We start from the raw sequence: 22,390 nt of genomic DNA, 5'->3' as shown, positions 1-22,390 counted from the left end.
TTAGTGGTGAATTTCTTTTTTTTCAGTATTTGAGGAGGTTTTATATTTTTCAAAAATCCTTTTTACATGTGGATCTTGAAAACAATTAGTTGCAGAGTGTGACAGTACAGATTTTGACCCTATACTTGAAAGTTCAAATGTACCCATATGCTCTTCTGCTACAGTGCAGCGGCATCACTGATGACAATGCCCCTTCGTTTTGGACGGGATGACTGGCGTGTGGCATGCAGGAGTGAATTCTCATACAGGAGCACTCTTACAGGGCAGGTGCTGAGAGCCTTTGCTTCTCACAATCATGCATAAAAGTGAAAATATTTTACTGATAGTCACACCAGAGCTAAACACACATATAACATGTCAAGTGTGAACAAAGTTAGAATTTTGAAGTTCAGAACTACAGTTCATGCCTAGGAGAGTGGATTGGATTGGATTGTTTGGAGGAGGAGACCAGACAGCAAGGTCATCAGTCTATCAGATTAGGGAGGGACGGGGAAGGAAGTCAGCTGCGCCCTTTCAAAGGAACCATCCTGGCATTTGCCTGGAGTGTTTTAGGTAAATCACAGAAAACCTAAATTAGGATGGCCGGATGCGGGATTGAACTGTCATCCTCCCAAATGCGAGTCCAGTGTGCTAGCCACTGCGCCACCTTGCTCGGTATACTTAGGAGACTTGTTGTGTAATGAAAATGTGACCATACAGTAATGAACCAGCAATGGTAAAGTCATACAAGTGGTTGATAAAGGAGTGACTGCAATTGTAGTGTGAATGCAATCTGAACTAGTGGGGATCTGTTACTCAATTGAAAGTGGAATAAAATAACTTTATTATACAAAAGTGCTCATGTAATAAAATCTCTTCAGTATTAATAGAATATTTTGGAAGGAACAGAATTGTAGAACAGTGTTAGAGAATAGATAAGGCATGCATCATAGGCTCACATTCAGACCTTTAGTTATCAGCATGTGTACGTTGGGAGTACGGTCACCCTCTATAACTGGTTGCTTATTAATGTCTGATGTCTAATTTTGTTAACCTGCCAGGCTACAGCAAGTATTAGTTAACCATATTCACCAATAAAAGCAATAAAATAGTAGAAAACACAGGATGGAATGTAACAAGGATGCTTGCTGCTCACAATAGAGTGGAGATGCTGAGTTACAGATAGGCACAATGAAAAGACTGTCACAAAATAAGCTTCCAGCCAACAAGGCCTTTGTCAGCAATAAACAAACAGACACACACACACACACACACACACACACACACACACACACATGCAAACACAACTCACATACACACAACTGTAGTCTCTGGTAGCCAAAGCCACAGTGTAAGTGTGTGTGTGTGTGTGTGTGTGTGTGTGTGTGTGTGTGTGTGAGAGAGAGAGAGAGAGAGAGAGAGAGAGAGAGAGAGAGAGAGAGAGTCATCTATTTTTGACAAAGGCCTTGTTGGCCGAAAGCTTATTTTGTTACAGTCTTTTTGTAATGTTTATCTGTGACTCAGCATCTCAACTATAAGGAGAATAGCAGCTATCCTTTTCATACTATTGTTCCAATAAAATAGTATGGGTGGCTTACAAATTGCAGTATCAGATTTATAAAGTCTCTTTTGCACACTTCCATTTGAATATTTACAGATTACGGATAAAGTATTATTGCCTCTTGTTATAATTTTTATACTTATTCTAGTCTATGCAAGTCTGTTGTAACACAAGCATGATGCTTGTTATACAACAGCTGATCATCATTGATATAAACAGTGAAAATAAATAAGCAGAAAAGGAAAGTCTATTACACAGGTGCTGTGCAAGGGAACTTAAAATTCTTTCAAAATTCCTAGCAGTCAGCAGCTGAACTTTAGTGAAGATTAAGACTTATGAGGTAGCATTCTAACACATTAGTAAGCTTATAGTTGTAAATTGTTGTAGTTGCGCTGGAAAAGTCCCTGAGCTCCAAGCGCTAATAGAAAGCACAGAAGCTGATATCGTTATAGGTACAGAAAGCTGGCTAAAGCCTGAAATAAGTTCTGCAGAAATTTTTACGAAGTCTCAGACGGTGTTCAGGAAAGATAGATTAGGCAGAATTGGTGGTGGAGTGTTGGTGTCTGTCAGTAGTGGTTTATCTTGTAGTGAAGTCGAAGTAGATACTCTGTGCGAATTGGTGTGGGTGGAGGTTATACTTAACAGCCGAATTAAGTTAATAATTGGCTCCTTCTACCGACCCCCAGACTCCGATGATACAGTTGCGGAACAGTTCAGAGAAAGTTTGAGTCTCGTAACAAATAAATACCCCACTCATACGGTTATAGTTGGTGGGGACTTCAACCTACCCTCGATATGTTGGCAAAAATACTTGTTCAAAACCGGTGGTAGGCACAAAACGTCTTCCGAGATTGTCCTAAATGCATTCTCCGAAAATTATTTAGAGCAGTTAGTCCACGAACCCACGCGAATTGTAAATGGTTGCGAAAACACACTTGACCTCTTGGCCACAAACAATCCAGAGCTGATAGAGAGCATCATGACTGATACAGGGATTAGTGATCACAAGGTCATTGTAGCTAGGCTCAATACCATTTCTTCCAAATCCATCAGAAACAAACGCAAAATAATTTTATTTAAAAAAGCAGATAAAGTACCACTAGAAGCCTTCCTAAAAGACAATTTCCATTCCTTCCGAACTGACTATGCGAATGTAGACGAGATGTGGCTCAAATTCAAAGATATAGTAGCAACAGCAATTGAGATATTCATACCTCATAAATTGGTAAGAGATGGAACGGATCCCCCGTGGTACACAAAAAAGGTCCGAACGCTGTTGCAGAGGCAACGGAAAAAGCATGCGAAGTTCAGAAGAACGCGAAATCCTGAAGATGGGCTAAAATTTACAGACGCGCGAAATTTGGCACGTACTTCGATGCGAGATGCCTTTAATAGGTTCCACAACGAAACATTGTCTCGAAATTTGGTAGAAAATCCGAAGAAATTCTGGTCGTATGTAAAGTACACAAGCGGCAAGACGCAGTCAATACCTTCGCTGCGCAGTGCCGATGGTACTGTTATCGACGACTGCGCCGCTAAAGCGGAGTTATTGAACGCAGTTTTCCGAAATTCCTTCACCAGGGAAGACGAATGGAATATTCCAGAATTTGAAACACGAACATCTGCTAGCATGAGTTTCTTAGAAGTAGATACCTTAGGGGTTGCGAAGCAACTCAAATCGCTTGATACGGGCAAGTCTTCAGGTCCAGATTGTATACCGATTAGGTTCCTTTCAGATTACGCTGATACTATAGCTCCCTACTTAGCACTCATATACAACCGCTCGCTCACCGATAGATCTGTACCTACAGATTGGAAAATTGCGCAGGTCGCACCAGTGTTCAAGAAGGGTAGTAGGAGTAATCCATTTAACTACAGACCTATATCATTGACGTCGGTTTGCAGTAGGGTTTTGGAGCATATACTGTATTCAAACATTATGAATCACCTCGAAGGGAACGATCTATTGACACATAATCAGCATGGCTTCAGAAAACATCGCTCTTGTGCAACGCAGCTAGCTCTTTATTCGCACGAAGTAATGGCCGCTATCGACAGGGGATCTCAAGTTGATTCCGTATTTCTAGATTTCCGGAAAGCTTTTGACACCGTTCCTCACAAGCGACTTCTAATCAAGCTGCGGAGCTATGGGGTATCGTCTCAGTTGTGCGACTGGATTCGTGATTTCCTGTCAGGAAGGTCGCAGTTCGTAGTAATAGACGGCAAATCATCGAGTAAAACTGAAGTGATATCAGGTGTTCCCCAGGGAAGCGTCCTGGGACCTCTACTGTTCCTGATCTATATAAATGACCTGGGTGACAATCTGAGCAGTTCTCTTAGGTTGTTCGCAGATGATGCTGTAATTTACCGTCTAGTAAGGTCATCCGAAGACCAGTATCAGCTGCAAAGCGATTTAGAAAAGATTGCTGTATGGTGTGTCAGGTGGCAGTTGACGCTAAATAACGAAAAGTGTGAGATGATCCACATGAGTTCCAAAAGAAATCCGTTGGAATTCGATTACTCGATAAATAGTACAATTCTCAAGGCTGTCAATTCAACTAAGTACCTGGGTGTTAAAATTACAAACAACTTCAGTTGGAAGGACCACATAGATAATATTGTCGGGAAGGCGAGCCAAAGGTTGCGTTTCATTGGCAGGACACTTAGAAGATGCAACAAGTCCACTAAAGAGACAGCTTACACTACACTCGTTCGTCCTCTGTTAGAATATTGCTGCGCGGTGTGGGATCCTTACCAGGTGGGATTGACGGAGGACATCGAGAGGGTGCAAAGAAGGGCAGCTCGTTTTGTATTTTCGCGTTATAGGGGAGAGAGTGTGGCAGATATGATACACGAGTTGGGATGGAAGTCATTACAGCATAGACGTTTTTCGTCGCGGCGAGACCTTCTTACGAAATTTCAGTCACCAACTTTCTCTTCCGAATGCGAAAATATTTTGTTGAGCCCAACCTACATAGGTAGGAATGATCATCAAAATAAAATAAGAGAAATCAGAGCTCGAACAGAAAGGTTTAGGTGTTCGTTTTTCCCGCTCGCTGTTCGGGAGTGGAATAGTAGAGAGATAGTATGATTGTGGTTCGATGAACCCTCTGCCAAGCACTTAAATGTGAATTGCAGAGTAGTCATGTAGATGTAGAAGCTTACAAAGAGGTTTTGGGGGGTGACATAAAAGCGATAATCAGCATGGCAGGGGTTATGTGTTATGAGATTTTGAGAGGGGAAAGGTTGTTCTTTGTGATAGGATGAGTATTGTTGAACAGAGGTACTCTAGGACAGGAGTGTAATGTGGGTAAATTGGAGAACTGAGGTGGTGTCTGAGAGCTCTTGCAGTTGTTGGAGACCAGGGCCTCAAATTTGAGGGTTGGGATGCAGGTAATTAAGGTAATGTAACTGTATCTTGCAATGAGAGTAAAAGCAGTCTGTTGATGTCTGTGCCATATTTGTAGGTCGCTGTGATAGGAATTTTGAGAAGGATGTGGCTGTTTGGGCATGGGGAAGGGGGAGGGGGAAATTTCATGGGTTAGGAAGCATTTAAGAAACATATAGCAGTATGAGTATTAGCTACAGATAGGCATGCTTTTCTAAACTGATGCAGACAGTGAAGCAGTGCTCTATAAGTGATGGAATGTCACTATAAGGAAATGGAACTTAAACGGCATCAGGAATTAATAAGCACTGGAAATGCTGTTGGAGGAATATTGGAGATAAAGCTAGGTGGAATATGTTAAAAAGAAAAATGAAAATTGTTATAAAATAAAAGAAACAGCTGCAGGAAATAGAAAAATAAACATATTGAAAAGGTAGGTGGAATATGTTAAAAAGAAAAATGAAAACTGCTATAAAATACAAGAAATAGCTGCAGGAAATAGTAAAAGAAACATAGCAGATCGTTGTGAAGGGTTACGAGGAAAACAGTTTGAAGGTCTTTGAAAAGGAAATGCAAAATCAGTTTATGTTATGGTATGTAGGATGATTCTGTAGCATAAAAATATCTATATAAGCACCTGTGAACATTGCATGTGAAAAAATGGAGTTTTGTGGGCAACATTCACATGAAAACATCATGTGAAATAATGAGGGGAACAGTATGTGGAAGAGGGGTGGAAAGATTAGGGGTAAAATGAGGTAATATTATAATTAAATAATGTTAAACTGAAACCTGGTGGTCAGGTATGTAGCTGAAAGACATTGCTAAGCTTTCTGATGATTTTCTTCTTCAGAGATAACTAGCACTGAATAAATGTACACACATACACCCATGAAGTTACATTGTCCTGGCTAACTACACTGTACTGACTCTGTAGATCAATGGAATGAGGAGTCAGACAACTCAGTTGAAAGGCCTTTCTTAGGCACTTGCCCAGTACATCTTGTTCCAGTCACAGGTGCAACCCATTCTATGATAGGCAGGGCAACTTGTGAAAACTGTCACATCACATACCAGTTCTCCTGTAAATTTTGCTCAGCATTTTATATGGGCACAATCACAAACTATGTGTCGACCAGAATGAAGGGCCACAGTCAAATTGTGTCTTAAAGCAGGTTTGAATACCCAGAGGCAGACAATGTTTCTCAGCATAATATTCTCAATTTCAATGACTGCTTCACATCCCATGCCATTGGAATTCTCCTCTCCCCCTCTTCTCTCTCCTGGTATGAGACTACACTAACAGTGTACATGAGAGCTGTCCTTACAAAATATCATTTGATCCTGTAATCCTCCTGGTCTTCATCTCCACCTCCACTGTACACTCAGCCACACACATCACCATCCCTGTCCCATGTTTCCCACTTCACTCGTTACATATTAACGTCCTCTGCAAGTTGCCCCCCCTCTTCCTCTGTTCTATCTACTCCCTCTCCTCTCAGTCCACTCAATCACATCATTATGTGTGAGTATGCATGCATGCACACCACACACACACACACACACACACACACACACACACACACACACACATATAACCACAACTCACCCTGCCTGTGCCAGAGTGTGAATTCAGTGGTGCCATATTCACATAATTTTTCTAATTTAAGTACTGAATAGTGGGATGGACTTCAAGTTCGACATGACCTATCTGCACAGTACAAGGATATTACAGAAAATATTTCGAGTTCACATTTTATGTCTCCTATTTCAGTACTCAGCTGATGCTTTTCTTCCTTTCCTTATTTTAAATACAATCTTACACATTATATTTTTCATCTAAGATTGAAGGCCAGTTACAAAAACAAGTCTGCAGCTTCTAGGAGTGTAAATTAACAGTGATGGACCAAACCTGGCAGCTCGTAGGCAGGAGACTGACTTTGAACATTCTAAAATCGTGGATTGCTTCTACAGAATATCAACAGACAGGAAAAAAGAATCTAGAAGACAAGAATGGGGCAAGAGAAAATAAAATAAAAAATGAAATAATTTAGGAAATGGTGTTGACCCATGTACAAAGTTTAAGAACAAAGAATTGATGAAGACAGAAGATGAGAGAGAAGTGAAAAAAAAGACAGAAAGAGGAGAGGAGGGTAAGAACAGATGCATAGTAATGGGTTATGACCATGAGCTAAGAAGCATAAAGCAGAAACTCATGCTAGGAAGCATAAGTCAAATTTAGCTTGAGAAAGAACAAATAATTTGTTGCATTTAACCAATAGTTAATTATTAATGCAAGTCCCAACAGCTGTTTCATTTTGTTTGCATATATCTTGACTCATTTTACATCTCTGAGGGTTATCTTTCAAAATGGAATCAATAGAACATGATGAACATTCGGAAGTATGACTAGCTTGATACAAGCCTGCATTTACTCATTGTTGAAAGTTTCTCATCTATAAAACTAAACACAAAAGCACAGAAGAGAAAAGTATATCTTTCGTTTTTGTTTTTTGACTTGAGAATCAGTGCGCAACTATAGCTCTGTGAATGACTTATTACTGATTTCAGTTGCACACTTCTTTTTTGTTCTCATTAAAGTTAAATAAAATGCTTTAGTCTGAGTGGCAATGATTTATAACTTCCTTTAATTCATTCTGTTTTTCATTATCCATCTACATTGATATTTTATCCTGTGTTTGCAGTTTGCTTTTCTTTATTGGATCCCCAAATTTCCCTCTTTCCTTCGTGTAACTTGTGTTCTATACTGGTTCTTGAATTTATGAAAATAATTTATGTTTTTACTTTGACACAGCCATAAACATCTATGAGAGCATGTACAATCAGTCAGTTTATAGTTACTGAATTAAAGATTGTGCTGGTTGGCATGCCTTTGCCTGTCAATAGATTTGTGATGATCAATGAACTGCATGTCATGCATCACTGGGAGGACAGTGACAGCAGCAAGCAAGGTTGCCACACGGAGGACCATCGAGTGGTAAGAAGCAAATGCACACTGTATGTAGGGCAGGACATAATGGAATGTGTGTGTAACATGTGGGGCTATGGCAGTCTGTGTTATGTGACTAACTTGCAAATTTGCAGTAATTACTGTGGTTCAGAATGTGGAGACATTGAGTCCCTGTCTTCAGAGAGGAATGAGGACTGTATAGCAAGGGCATGAAGGTATGTTGCTTTTCATGCAACATGGCAGATGGGAGCACCTTTCAGTTTTGTAATATGGATGGGCTGAGTCAAGGTACTGTTATGCGACAGGTCTTCTGAGTAATTCCGTATGGAAGGGAATTTGCTGCTCTGGACTGATGTTATTCATTGCTTATTTTTACAGTGTATTGCTACAAACTTATGGGCAGTATAGTTAGTCTTTGCCTTGTGGCCCCCAAAGCATTATAAAACTCACATAACAGAACAGATACAATTTGTGATTGTTTGTCTATCAGGTTAGTGTGTATGTTGCGGTGCAAATATTAAGTCCACAGCACAGTGATGTGGGGACTGGGTTATGGTACATTTTTGGTATCAAATCATTTTCACCTCACTGTGGAGTGCTAACTGTAGCACTAGTACTCATGTGCATTCTTCTGCATCTTGCTGGGCAGCAGGAGCTGCATGGTATATTATCTCTGTTTCAGTTGAACCTTAGGTATGATAACTACCAGTTACCTATATGGAGTCCACTCCAGGTAGCTGAGTGCTCAGTGTGACGGAGTGTCATACCTATGGCCTGGGTTCAATTCCAAGCTCGGTCAGAGATTTTCTCCGCTGAGGGACTGGGTGTTGTGTTGTCCTTATCATCATCATTTCATCCCCATTGACATGCAATTTAGGGCAGTGGCATCAACTCGAAAGACTTGCACCAGGTGAACGGTCTATCTGATGGGATGCCCTAGCCATGCAGAATTTCCATTTACCTATATGGACAGTAAACAGAAAGGCCCAAACAAGTAATGACAGATAGATGAGAGGAAATGTACCACATTGGTGACAAAAGATGCAACTACATGAGCCACTTCACCGAAGTTCACAAGTTATGTAAATGTTTGTTTTGTATCTTGATAATCTTTATGTCCTACATTAATGTGCTTTTAAATTAATTAATGAATGAAATAGATTGTAGTTTTGAATTTTGGTAATGCTATTGTTGGTTTCAGATTTTAGTTATTCTATGAATGGTATTAAATGAAATTTCAAATAGGAGGGCAAGGAGCCCTCTGTAGAAAATGATAAATTGACTGGGACTACATGAAGGATCCATACTAATATCTGTGTTGGAATAATTCTGAGCTGGTTTTGTTTTGGATTATGGGTTTGCTATTATCACTGTGAAATATGGGATAACTTGTATGTCTGGAAATAAGTGTTACTGCACATCTCTCACCATTAGTGTTATTGGTAGACTGCATAAATCTTTTCCATTCGTGAATAGCTGGCTACTGCTAAGGGGGTTTTCCAAGTGGAGTGACATACCACAAATCCACAGTATATCTTTCGAGATAGATGTGAATATGTCTGATAGGATGCGACTGTTCATGTTCAAGTCAAGAACAGTAATCTGCCATAATGCATTTATTGACTTACATTGAAATATCTGAGGTTCTACACCACCTAGGTGGTCTATTTCTGTTGCAAAGGGAGACAATTCAGGCCTGCAGGCCTCTTCACATGTTGGGAGAGTTAAGGCTGGCAGATACATCCTGTGAAAGTATTCCACAGAGTGATAGTGGAGACAATGAAGTACAAGTTGACAGCATGTTACACTTGGCTCTTCAGTGTTGTAGACAGATGACAGCTCCATCTGTTGAGAGTTTTTATGTAGAAGCTCACTTAACAGTTGCAGATAAGTACTCACTTAATAAACTGAAAATAACTCCAGTATATAAACATGAGCTCAATGAAGTTATTTTGTCTACTCACATATTATAACTGGACAGGACATGCTGGGGAGGTACAATCTTTTTGTAAACTGAAAAGAAAGCAGTGCTTGTGGTAGAGAAGTCACCTTTCCTGGAAGAACGCTACACCTACTATACAGGAAGCCTAAGAATCGATTTCACCTCTATCAGTGTAGAATAGTGTGCAGAGATGTAGACTCTGACCACATGCATTACGTGTGTTAGTATTATTAGTTACTCATATCTGCATTCCATGTAGTATTAACACATTTTGTGAAAAATAAACCCATCTCCCAGGCACATCTGTGTACTGCATTGCCAGAGATTCATAAAGCATTCTGTGGTGCATTGGTATAATTTTGCAAAACACCCTGTAGTTGCTTCTGATGTAGTGGGATAGACAGAGTGGGACTCATCTGCACAAACTTCAGTTCAGACCTGCGAAGAATGAAAGTGCATGACCATAATACAGCAACCTACCTTCTCTTGTGATTCTATCCCACATGTAGCCCCCCCCCCCCCCCTCCCTGTTCACCACCCTGTTACATCCTTGAAACACAATTTATTTCTTAATATGGCTCTACTACACTTAGATGTGATATACACTTTTAACTTTTGTTTTTAATCCACTTCATTTAAAGATAAACATTAATTTTATACTGCCAAAACAATATTTTTAATAATGTGTGATTTTTCCATCCCTTGCAGTGTAGAAACTATTAGGCCAAAAGAAAAAAATGAATTGCTGTAGGAAATTTAATGAAGTGTAATATTGTACCAGGAAACATTTTTGCTAGAAACTGTGGGTTTTGAGTTATCCAAGAAAAACATAAAACAGTGACCATTGAAAACCTGCCAACCCCAATGCTCACACCCCATTAGCCAGGGCTTTTAGTATGTTGTCCATGGCACTCCTGCCTACCACTGTGCAAAACTTTGTGACTACATGATTTTTTTTCCCTCCTCAACCTTTTCAGGTCTTTGTTGACTTTATAATATTCTTAGGAACTGTTGCAAAATCAGAAAACGTTTTTTAAATTACAAAAACACATGTAGTTTGATCTGTGGTGCTACAAATCAAAAATCCTGTAGGTACCTAAGACCCTTCAGACATTGACACTTCCGTCAGTACATCTACTAATTGATGCTATTTGTAATCAACAACAAAAAACTTTTCCAAGCTGTCTGTAACATCCACAAAAATGACACACAGCAAAAGTAAAGCCTTCACAAAAACTCAGGAACTTCCAGCACAGTGCAAAAAGGAGTTCTTCAGTCTTGAATAACAATTTACAATAAGCTCCGACTGAATATAAAAAGGTACTTACAAGAGTAAAATGAAACAGTTCCTCGTAAACCATAGGGCATATAACTTAAATGAATTTCCAGAGGTATAAGTTGTTTAAAAGTTTTATTATAATACAAATTAGGTTGTAATATTCAATGGTAATGTATGTAATAGTGCAGACCTTGTATGTATATTATCTGCAGTGTTGTTTTTCCTGAAACCTTGAATGTAATATTGTGTACCTTATATGTATGTATGTTTGCTTTTTTCCACTTTTCCTCCATGCAATATTGTCTTCTTTGACTTATGTTTCACTATAGTACAGTCTTCGTACAGAAAGTAATTTCACAGGGCCAAATAAAAATCAAAGTAATCATAAAATGATCTCTGCTAACTGAAGTCTTCAGAAGATACACAAAGTAGTTACATGTCAATGAAAATAATCAAATTTTTAAAATATAAAACTGGATATATAAAAAAATCTACTCAACAAGTGTAGGAGGAGAACACACACTTATGAAGTTTCAGAAAATTTGCGAACTTTCAGAGCCAGTGGCTCATTCTTATGGTAGAAGGGTTGACTGAAAGGAAGAACAATGAAGAAAAAGGACTAGTGAGGTTTAAGAAATGGGGAGAATTTGGAATAGTCACCCAGAACTCCAGGTCAGGGGAGACTTACCAGACAGGATGAGAAGGAATGAGTCTTTCCTTCTCATCCCATCCAGTAAGTCTCCTCTGAGTTGTGTTTCAGGACAACTTTTCCAAAGTCTCCCCATTTCTTAAGCCTAGCCAGTTCTTTTTCTTCATCCATCTCTTTCCCCTTCAACCCTCCTGCCAGAAGAGGGAGCCATTGGCGCCAAAAGTTTGTAGTTTTGTTAATTTTTATATGTGTGTTTTATTCTGTCACTGCTTTGTGAGCAGATTTTTTATCTATCCAGTTAGTCATTACACAGTATCACAAGAGATCTCTTTTCCAACCCCACAAAAAAGAAGATTGGTCGGTAAAAGTGTTGTCAGAAGTCTTACTAATATTGATCAGTAGAAGTAGCTGTCTAAGACTTCTGTTTGTCCTTACAGATAATTAAAAGGTTAATACAAAATACATTTTTATTGAGTATGTATCCCAGTATGATATCAGAATATTCCTGCATCACTGTACACACAATCAGTGGAGTATAAATAGGATAAGGCATAAAACCTGAAAGAATTTTAGACATCATACTTTTTTGCACACTAAAGTTGACAGGTTAATAAGTAGAAACTATAATGAGTAAAATAAAGTATTATATTATCTAGTACATGGAACTGATGTCATCACAATCTCACCTGCACAGACAGACATAGAAACACACATATGAAGACCCTATGGAAAAACCGGGGTAAGTCCATTTAACTATGGAATGAGTTTATAGCATATTCTGATGGCCAGATGTCAGTACTATAAGACAGTTAAAATTAATTTCAAATAACATGGCAAGTCATTGGGATACAGAGGGTTTCACTTTTAATGGTAATGGAAAGAATTTTGTAAGTTGATCTTCTCATGGAAAGAATGGGGTCCAAGGTTGGTGTCAGCTGTTTACATTACACCTGATAGAACAGTTGAGTTGTGACTGCAAATGTGGTCAGTTTAGTTTCTCACTCTGTGTTATTTCCTTATAGTGACAGTGTTTAATTTGAAGTGTGATAGAAGTTTCCCATTTTGAGAAATTGGAAGAAGTGATTTAATGTAAGTTGAAAAAAACCTTTTCTAGACAAGATCACATTAATTATTATTTATTAAAAACAAAGATTCCAAGACTTACCAAGCAGGAAAGCGCCGGTAGACAGGCACAATAAAAAAAACACACAAACACACACACAAGATTTCGAGCTTTCGCAACCGGCGGTTGCTTCGTCAGGAAAGAGGGAAGAAGAAGGAAAGATGAAAGGATGTGGGTTTTAAGGGAGAGGGTAAGGAGTCATTCCAATCCTGGGAGCAGAAAGACTTACCTTAGGGGGAAAAAAGGATAGGTATAAACTCGCACACACACACACACACACACACACACACACACACACACACACACACACACATCCATCCATACATATACAGACACAGGCAGACATTTCGCAAAAAGTAAAACTTTATACTTATAAAAATCACATTTCAAAATGGGCATATTCAGACATATAACACTCCACAGAGGCTTGTTAGTTCTTACAATGCTTGATATACAGTAAAAATGCACATTTTTTCAAGTGTGATAGTAGCATGGTCCTCTTAGCACTTTTAAAATGTGTGAATCATCACAAGATGATGGTCAGCCTACCCATACAATCAGCTAGAAAGGAAAAGGGTATGGAAAAATAAGCAACGTTTATCTCATGAGTTAGGCAGTGACTGCAAATGCTTATTGTGTGAGTGTTTCAAACAAATCAGACCTCATAAAAGAGAATGGCTTATCAAGAATTTTAAGTTGTTAGGTAACTAGCTTAATTTCTATGACATTTATTGCTCATTGGAGGCCTAGGCATGATGATTCCAATGCCAGAGATTGCTCTTTCCATTACATTGTAAGATTCAAACAAAACGATACTATGAGTGAAATTCCGGTTTGCCAAAAAGTCTTCACCGCTTTCCAAGGAATAACAAAGTGCAGACTGTGGACTATACAGTTGAGTATAAAGTATATGGGAATATCCCCCAAAGACAAATGAGGTATGTATGCTAACCAGCCATGGAAACTATTTAAAGAAAAGATGGTAGCCATTATAATCTTCATAGGTGTATTTAAGGGAAGAGAGGGCCACTATGGCAAGGGAAAGACAGAAAGAATTTATCTCCCAGAAGAACTATAATAAAAAAGGCATGAGTTATTAAAACAAAAATAAACTGAACTACCTGTTGCATATAGGCATACCTCAAAATATTTAACAGCAAAATCAACTTATCATTTGAGTACTCTCGTACTGATGTCTGCTCAACATGTCACAAATTGTGAGCAGTATTAAAAGGTTTCAATGGAAAACTCTCACAAAACATCTCTGAAAAAGAAAACTTAGAAATTACTAATAAAACTGAAGTATTTAGTACTGAAGACTAAGTTCACAAGCAAAGCGCTGTTACATTTTATTCAATAAAATGAAAAGCGAGGCAAGAAAGTAAAAAGATAACACAAAATGAAGCAATATGCAGGAACTATAAAAAAATACCTACCCATGCCAAATATCGGCACTAATGATGTGCATTACAAGTGTCAATTATCATTTTACAGTTTCAACATTCATCAGATGTTCAATAGTGATGCAATATTTTATGCTTACGCTAAGGAAGTAGGGAATAAAGTTATTAGTTTTTTGCACAATTTATGTGAGTGAATTCCTTGATCCAAAACTGAGGCTTCCTGTAATATTCTGTGATTCATGCTCAGAACGGAATAAGAACTACACACTTTTCTTATACCTTCATTATGTCGTTCATACCATTAAGAGATTAGATAATGGCAAAACAGTATTTCCAATAAGGGAACACTCATAGATGGAATGTGATAAAAACTTTGGCTTGATAAAAACAAAAACTATTGCAGAGTTACCAGAAGACTGGGTTAATGCTTTTGAAACTGCAAAAGTTAATGCAAGGCCTGACAAAGATTCCTGTTCAACAAGAAATTATACAGTATTGGACAACATTTTTAAAAGCATGTTGCAAACAGAAGTGTTCTTTCAAGACATGTCTGTTCAGAGAAGCTCTGGTTATGAAGGAAGACAATCTGTTCAAACACAGGATTACTTACAATGGATCCTGGACACCAGTAGATTTGGAACATTCTGGTGGTCTGCATGTAGACATTGAGTCTGGATATCAACTGCTGTGACCTGAGGAATTCTTATGGCCTCATCAGGCATGGAATGGTAAGTGTTTTGTAACATGAAACTTTTTATAAGGTAAATCAAGATTGTTTTGAAAATAACTAATTCTAGAGGGTATACTTTCAGAGCTCCTGTCAATATTATATGAAAAACATACAGACCTTCAAGAAATTAAACAGATGCAAAAATTTTCTATTACGATCTACCACATAACAACAAAAAATCCAAACCAGAAAAATGAAAGATGCAAGGCTAAACTACACAAATAAGGGACAAAGGCCTATCAAATAGTGACAGACTTATCATGTTCTTTTTATGGCAGACTTTGTTTTATCATGTAATTTCAGTTGTTATTGTTTTATAATGTACTTCCTCTACTATCATTAAATTCAGCATCATAATTAGATTGGGTACCCTTGATTGGAATGTTTTAAGCATTTTTTGTTATCTTGAAAGTTTAAATCTCCTTTCCTGAAAAATGTACAAAATGTGACTTACCCTGTTTATTCAGTGGGCTCTTCATAGTTTTGTGCAACATGTGTTTGCACACACATCATGAACACAAATGACACATTAAGGAGAGGGTTGAGAATAAATGACTGCTCAATACTCACTGTAGGCAAGTTTTCAGCATCTGGAGGCAACCTGAATGTAGCATAAGGATTTACAGTGTCGGTGGATGCTGGAGTAGCTGGTGGCATTGGTTCAGGTAGGTAGAGTGGTTCTTCTCTGTCCCCACTGGCCGTTCGGGGACTGCTTGGCATCATGGTACATCCAGAAACTTTCTGGTCAGTACATGCAGAAGTGCCCCCTGTTGGAGCCATATCACATGACTTCTCAGATGTTGTGCCTGCAAGTTATAATAGCTGTGAAGCATTTCTTGAATCATCAAGTATTGTATAAAAATGAGCTTTCAATTGCTAATTAAAAAACAATATAACCTTCATTTTGAAGTTAAATATAAATATCCTGGACTCTATTCTCAGTTACATGGTAATTGTGCATTCTGACGAAGCAAGCAGGGATCCTTTTACTTCCTCTCTTTTTTTGCCATCTGCCTTCCTAAATTCATTTTTCCAGTTTTTGACTAATTAGTGTTAACATATATGAGTGTAATCTGCGTTTTTGTAAAAGAGAAAGGTTGGCCCCCAGTCTTAAGGAATATACTACCAGATCTAATTTTCTATGCCATCAATTTCCTAATTTATTTTGACTATTCATAATTAATATCTTTTGTTATAGGATGAAATCAGTAATTGTTTCATGTCTTAGATTCTATTGTTGACTTACAAACAAATATAAATTCTGTAATTAATTATAAACATTTGTAAGAGCAACTACTAGGAGTCTTAAGTATTTATTTGACTCTATTCGAAAACATATTAGTGAAGCCAGACCTTAATTATTTCCAAAATAATTACCAGGTTTCTCAAAAGTATTGTTTGTATAACTATATCTGTTAATTTCATCATTTAAACAAATAATTCTATGTAACCTTTGTATTCAGTTAATTGAATGAGTTATGTTTTAACTGTAATTTCTGTAAATTAAACATTGACAATGTATAGCTTCAGTACCTATTACTTCGAGGGTATATAAAGGCCTGATTTTTAGTCCTGAGACTGTCAGTCCATGGCCAATTTTCAAATGAGGAACCTGTATTGGTTAGGTCAACACAATGCATCAACTTAACCGTGAAATAAGTGTAACACAAATAAGCCATGTGTTAAAGTAATGACAGTGTCTGTTCAATAGTGCCACATGTACCATATTATTCTGAAAGACTGTGAACTGTGTGATTAGGTTTTTACTGGTCATAGATGTACAACAGTAAATTATTGTAGCAGTATGCTGATGTTTGCCAGCAGACTATTAATGAGGCTTATCAAAAGTTGACCAATAGTGAACAGGCCATATTAACTGTGTAATATTGGTGGTGATGGTGGTGGTGGTTGGGGGGGGGGTGTTAAGAATAGTGAAAGTAAAGAACTGTGAAACACAAATGAGCAACTGTCGACTACATCATTTACAGTAGTCAATGTTGAACTTCCATCCCCCATTTTTCAGCTAGTATAAAAATCAATGAAGAAATAAAGCAGATGAACATCACAGCATCTTTCTAAAATCTAAAACTAGATTCAAGCCAGAAGTAATACACAAAATAATGACTCTGTTTCTGTAACAAAACACAACTGACATGGAAAAGCTTGTAACTGGAGACAGAATTGAGGATTGCTGAAGTTTAGCTATAACATCTCGGACAGTAGCAGAAGTAATAGTAATTATAATAATGATAATAATAATAATAATAATAATAATAATAATAATAGGGCTAAGTGGATAAAGTTCTTAGCACAGGAATATTAGAATTTTGAAAATATGTTTCCAGTAAGCACATGCATTATGGTCTTGTGATAAAATATTTTAGCTCCTCCATGTCAGTTTTTATCAGAACATGTTCCTGCAAAGTTGGAAGCCATTTGAGGATAATTATTATCCCACCCTTCCTTTCTTTCTTTCTTTTCTTTCCTCCCTTTCTTTGTCACTGTCTTGTTGAAGTGCACATACCATTAAGAGGAAAGGCAAGTGATATTTTCAGCTCAGGTAAACAAACATTGACTTTTATGTGGTTGTTTTCAATGAGAACATTCTCCTATGTGAGCAATTTAAAAATGCAGACTTTCCTTTCCCTCCATTCTTTCTTATGTATTGCTATTTACGTTAGGAAACTCCTTCAAGGCCACTTCAAAGCAGCTTCCACTGGAGATTTTTAAATTATTTGGAAGTTTATTGTAAAATTGGATTCCCATGTAATAGACTACTTTACTGCTTGTACTCAAAAGGAATTGAACAGTTTTGTAAACATGTATTGGTGTTAGTAAATGCTTACTTTTGAACATCCATTTGCAAGACTCAGTATAACTAAACTTGTATAGAATCCTTAATGCCTCCTTTTAAAGGACAAATACTGGTACTCTATTTATATTTTAAAAATCACTTAAAATGGCCTTGACTGCAATAAAATATTCTTCAGCAGTTGACATTCATGGATACATGATACTTGCTCCATTCACTGCTGCCACGTGCTGACATGGGTGTAATTACTTCATTTAACATTTGTTATATTTTACATAGTTTATATTTTTCTATTATTGCCAGAGTCCATCATAAATTCTTTCTATACTTAATATTTCCATGTATACAGTCTGAAGATGATCCCATTTTGGCCAAAACAAGTTACCATTGCCAATAAATATTTTTTTTAAGTGGTAAGAGTGTTTTTAATTCAATTTTAAAGTATTTTATCAAGGACATTGATATTATCCATGAGAAATGTTCTAAGAAATTGTCTTTTTATATGCTTGGTGGCAGCACACCCCCATACTTCAATTCTTAATGTGAGGTATGGATACAATAAAGCGTAATAGATCACAATTCTCTGCACATAATTCAGAACTTTTGACATTGTCCTCACAGCAAAAACTGATTTTCTTTATTTTTGGAATAAAAGATCAATGTGATTTTTGCAAGAGAGATGTCTGTTCAACATTACACCAAGGTAAGCAGTTGTATCATCCAATTTTATTTCTGTATCGTCATCTGACAGAACGTCCGATAGCACTCCATCAGGTTGGTGGTATATTTGAAAGTCAATTAGACTTGTTTTACTTTAGCAATTATTTTGGAAGTAATTCTTCCAGTGAAGTAAGAAACCAAAACAATTCTGGGCCAGCTCACTCTTTTTGGATCCCTGGTTAATAACTGTTATGTGATCTAAATAGTTAAGTGCAGTGACGTGTGGGCATGCTTTCAAAAGGTCGCACTTGCGGTACTGCTATGTCATCCACAGAGGGCACCTCAGACTTGTGTGTGTGCGTGCATGTGTGTGTGTGTGTGTGTGTGTGTGTGTGTGTGTGTGTGTGTGTGTGTGTGCGCGCGCGCTCATGCCCACATGAGGTCACTGTCAGAGCTTGCTATGGAACCTGATCTCTTTATGGATAGCCAAGATTCACTCAGCCTCAGTTCTCTATTTGTACTGCTATAGCTCTTGCGTACATAATTGATTCCTGCTGAATGTTACTTAAATACTGTCCTCAAGTTGTTAATGTTTCTGTAGAATAAAGCTATGTTCAGTCTACTGGTTATGTTGCACTTATACCTAATTACAACATGATTGGTGACAAGTGTGATCCTGTTCTCTATGCATATTTCTGCTCTGGTTGGTCCCCTGTTCATGCTCTTGATGGTTGATGTTGTTACAGAGGACATTTTATGTAAATTGCTTGAACAGCAAGGATCATTTGTCATGGATTGCATCAGCAATTATGCATGCTGGACAATCAAACTCAGGTACTTCAATCATTGGCTTCTATTTTGTCTAATCGGCATGCTGCTCAGACTGTGCTGCCTGCTGTTTTACCCACCATGGCCCCCATAGCATATCCACCTCCCTTTTCCACATACAATGAATCCATTGAGGAATGGGTTGCATACAAGAAATGTCTGCAACAACACTTTCAATCTTTTTGGATTACTGATGCTATTTTATGTTGTGCCTTATTTGTTTCACAAATATTGCCAAGAATGTATCAAGTCCTACATCATCTTTCTTCTTTAACATTTGACCAAATGTGTGGGCCTCTTTCAAAATACTACTGTATATGCACCCATATTATTGCAAACCGAGTTGTGTTTTACTGCTGTAGGAAGCAACTACATTAGTCCTATCAAGCATGGGTGACTGAACTCCATGGGTTAAGTCATCATTGTCATTTTGTGTCTGATACGCATAAAGACTCATATGCGATGAGATGGTGTGAGATGTTATCTTTCATTTAGCTCTGGATTATGAGGTGCAAGAGCATGCCCTCCATCATACTCTGAGGTTTTAGCTATTGCACAGCTATTCAGGGTGTCTCGAGCTGCAGGTAACCAAATGAGTCATGATGTGACTTATCAGAATCCAACCCTCCACTTCACACTGAACTTCAGACAATTCAGAGGGGCAAGACATGGTCGCAGTGGTCTGCACACAATCACAGTTTCAAGGTGGCTGGCCTTGCTCCCAGCAGGTGTTGCACCAACAAAGTAATCAGGCCACTAAACAGCAATGTATGTGTTCCATGCTCCCATCCTGCCCTTATTGTTTCAATATCTATGAGCACCCAGACAGCCCAAAATGCTGTGCTAACTGTCATAATTGCAACAATAAAGGTTGCATCTTTCACTTTGAACACAAAAATTCAGCACAACTATCCTGATGTAGATGTAAACATTCTATAGACTGTTTCTGTTGTGTAAAGCAAGCTTTTCATTGATGTTCTGGTATTCTTCAAAGTTCTGCATAAACTCACAAACTTATATGGACTTGGGCTCCCGTCCACTTCTCCCTATGTCATGAAAGTTAGTAAATTGCAGTAAATAGAACATTCCTATTCTGGCCCAGTTCTCTGCCCCCATGTATTGCAAGACACTGGTCTGGTCACATATCTTCTTGTATATAACACATGCACAGAGAATGTTTTTTGAATTAGAGGCTTTTTAAATTATTTGGTTTTACCATTTCAGATAAATTGAATTTAGTGTCTGAACAAATGGCATGATTAGATGCATTATGTTTTGAGTTTTCCTCTTTGTTCTCTCCTGGATTGGGGTGTGCCAACAATTTTCAGGTGCACATTACCGTGAAACCTTCTGCTTGGCCTCATTTCTTCTGGGCCTGTCTGATTACAGTAGCACTCAGGGAACAAGTTAAAATGAATTACATTGCTTCACAAAATCTGGCATTGTTCAGCCCATTGTATCAACTGAATTGTTTACTGCCCTTAGTTACAGTAAAGAAATCATTGAGCCAGTGACACCTCTGTAATAGTGGACAGTTACCCAATACCTCACTCAGATGAACTGTTTGCAAAGTTATCAGATGGTCAATATTTCTCAAAAACTGACTAGCTAGAAGCCTATTCACAACTTGCTTTAGATACAAAGTCACAACTATGCTAGTTGTCAATACCCTTTTTGGCCTCTATCAATACTTGTGTATGCCTTTTGGAGTTGCCAGTGCTACCACTATTTTTTGTTTTCTGGGACAACTTACATTTCTGTTCTGTGTTGTGACTATTTGGATGACGTACTTTCTGGGGCCTCCACTGAGGAACATTTATAAAACCTCCATACTCTTTTTTTCTGTCCTCTAAGTGACCTGGTTGAAGTGTAATTTAGAAAAATGTAAATCTTTTCAGCCTTCTATCATTTATCTTGGATTTGAAGTTTCTTGTGAGGGTCTCAAACCCTTCCATCAACATGTTTCTGCTGTTGTGTCGCATCCACACCCTAGGTTAGTCAAAGAACTTCAGGTTTTTATTCAAAGTTACTTACGATCATAAATTTTTGCCTAGGGCATAGCTGTTACTTAAGTTTCTGCACAGAGGCTTCACTTTTGCTGGTCACTGGCTTGTGAAACCATGTTTTCCACTTTTAACACAATGCTGCAGTCTGCACACTGCTTAATGCCCTACCAGTCAGGCCTCCACTTGGTCTTTACACTGATGCTTCACAGTATGGGTTGGGGGCAGTACTGGCTCATAGACATCTTGATGGCTCAAGTGGCCTGTTGCTTATACTTCAAAAATGCTGACTACTGCTCAGATCAGGTACTTTCAGATATAAAAGGAATCTTTGGCCATTGTGCATTCTGTGAAGAAATTCAGTGTTTTTCTTTTTCTGTGGTACCAAATTCCACTTGATCACCGATCACAAACCTTTGATTTCCTTATTCATTTCTTCTGCATCATTACCAGATAAAGCAACACATCACATTCAACATTGGGCTCTTTTTATTTCATGTTAGAACTACAAGATTCATTCCTGCTCTATGAATCAATATGTAATTACCAATGGTTTGTTGTGCCTGCTGGCCAGACCAGACTTAGGATCTGATCAAGAGAAATTGCTTTGTTTTCACATTGATGTCACCACACAGATGGTTGAAGGCTTTCCTGTAACTAGTGCATGGATCATGAAAGCTGTAACTTCAGATTCTGTTTTGTAGAAGCTCATAATATTACTACAACATGGTTGGCCAGATTCACCACCTTCTCATGTGTCTGACCCCCCTCCATAATTATTACATCTTTTGAGACTGATTCTCTGTTTTGGATGGTTTTCTGCTTTTAGACATGGATCACATGGATCCTTGGCTAGTGTTCCACTCACTGCATCATTTGTAGGTTCTCCATTTATTACACGCCGATCATTGGGGGCTGTCATGCACAAAAGCTTTGGCCCATCGACATGTGTTTTGGCCCAGCTTTGGCAGTGATGTTACCTGCCCGTTTGCCTCCTGTTCACTGTGTGTGACACACTAAGCAGCTACCCAGGCATTGTTGACTCCTTGACCAATGCGGTCG

General features: G+C 38.2%; 1 protein-coding gene across 1 annotated transcript in view; it reads right to left on the bottom strand.

Annotated features, from left to right (window-relative positions):
• LOC126335832 (Down syndrome cell adhesion molecule-like protein Dscam2) overlaps positions 1-22,390 on the bottom strand; it is a 313,257-nt gene that overhangs the window by 12,932 nt on the left and 277,935 nt on the right. Inside the window, exon 23 of the mRNA XM_049999299.1 lies at positions 15,596-15,831. Within this exon, the coding sequence (XP_049855256.1) occupies positions 15,596-15,831 (236 nt within the window). The remainder of the gene's footprint in view (positions 1-15,595; positions 15,832-22,390) is intronic.

The sequence above is a fragment of the Schistocerca gregaria genome, chromosome 2 (genome assembly GCF_023897955.1).
Source record: "Schistocerca gregaria isolate iqSchGreg1 chromosome 2, iqSchGreg1.2, whole genome shotgun sequence".
In the NCBI taxonomy this organism is placed as follows: Eukaryota; Metazoa; Arthropoda; class Insecta; order Orthoptera; family Acrididae; genus Schistocerca; species Schistocerca gregaria.
The sequence above is the reverse complement of the archived record's forward strand: the minus strand, read 5'-3'. Positions and strand labels throughout refer to the sequence as shown.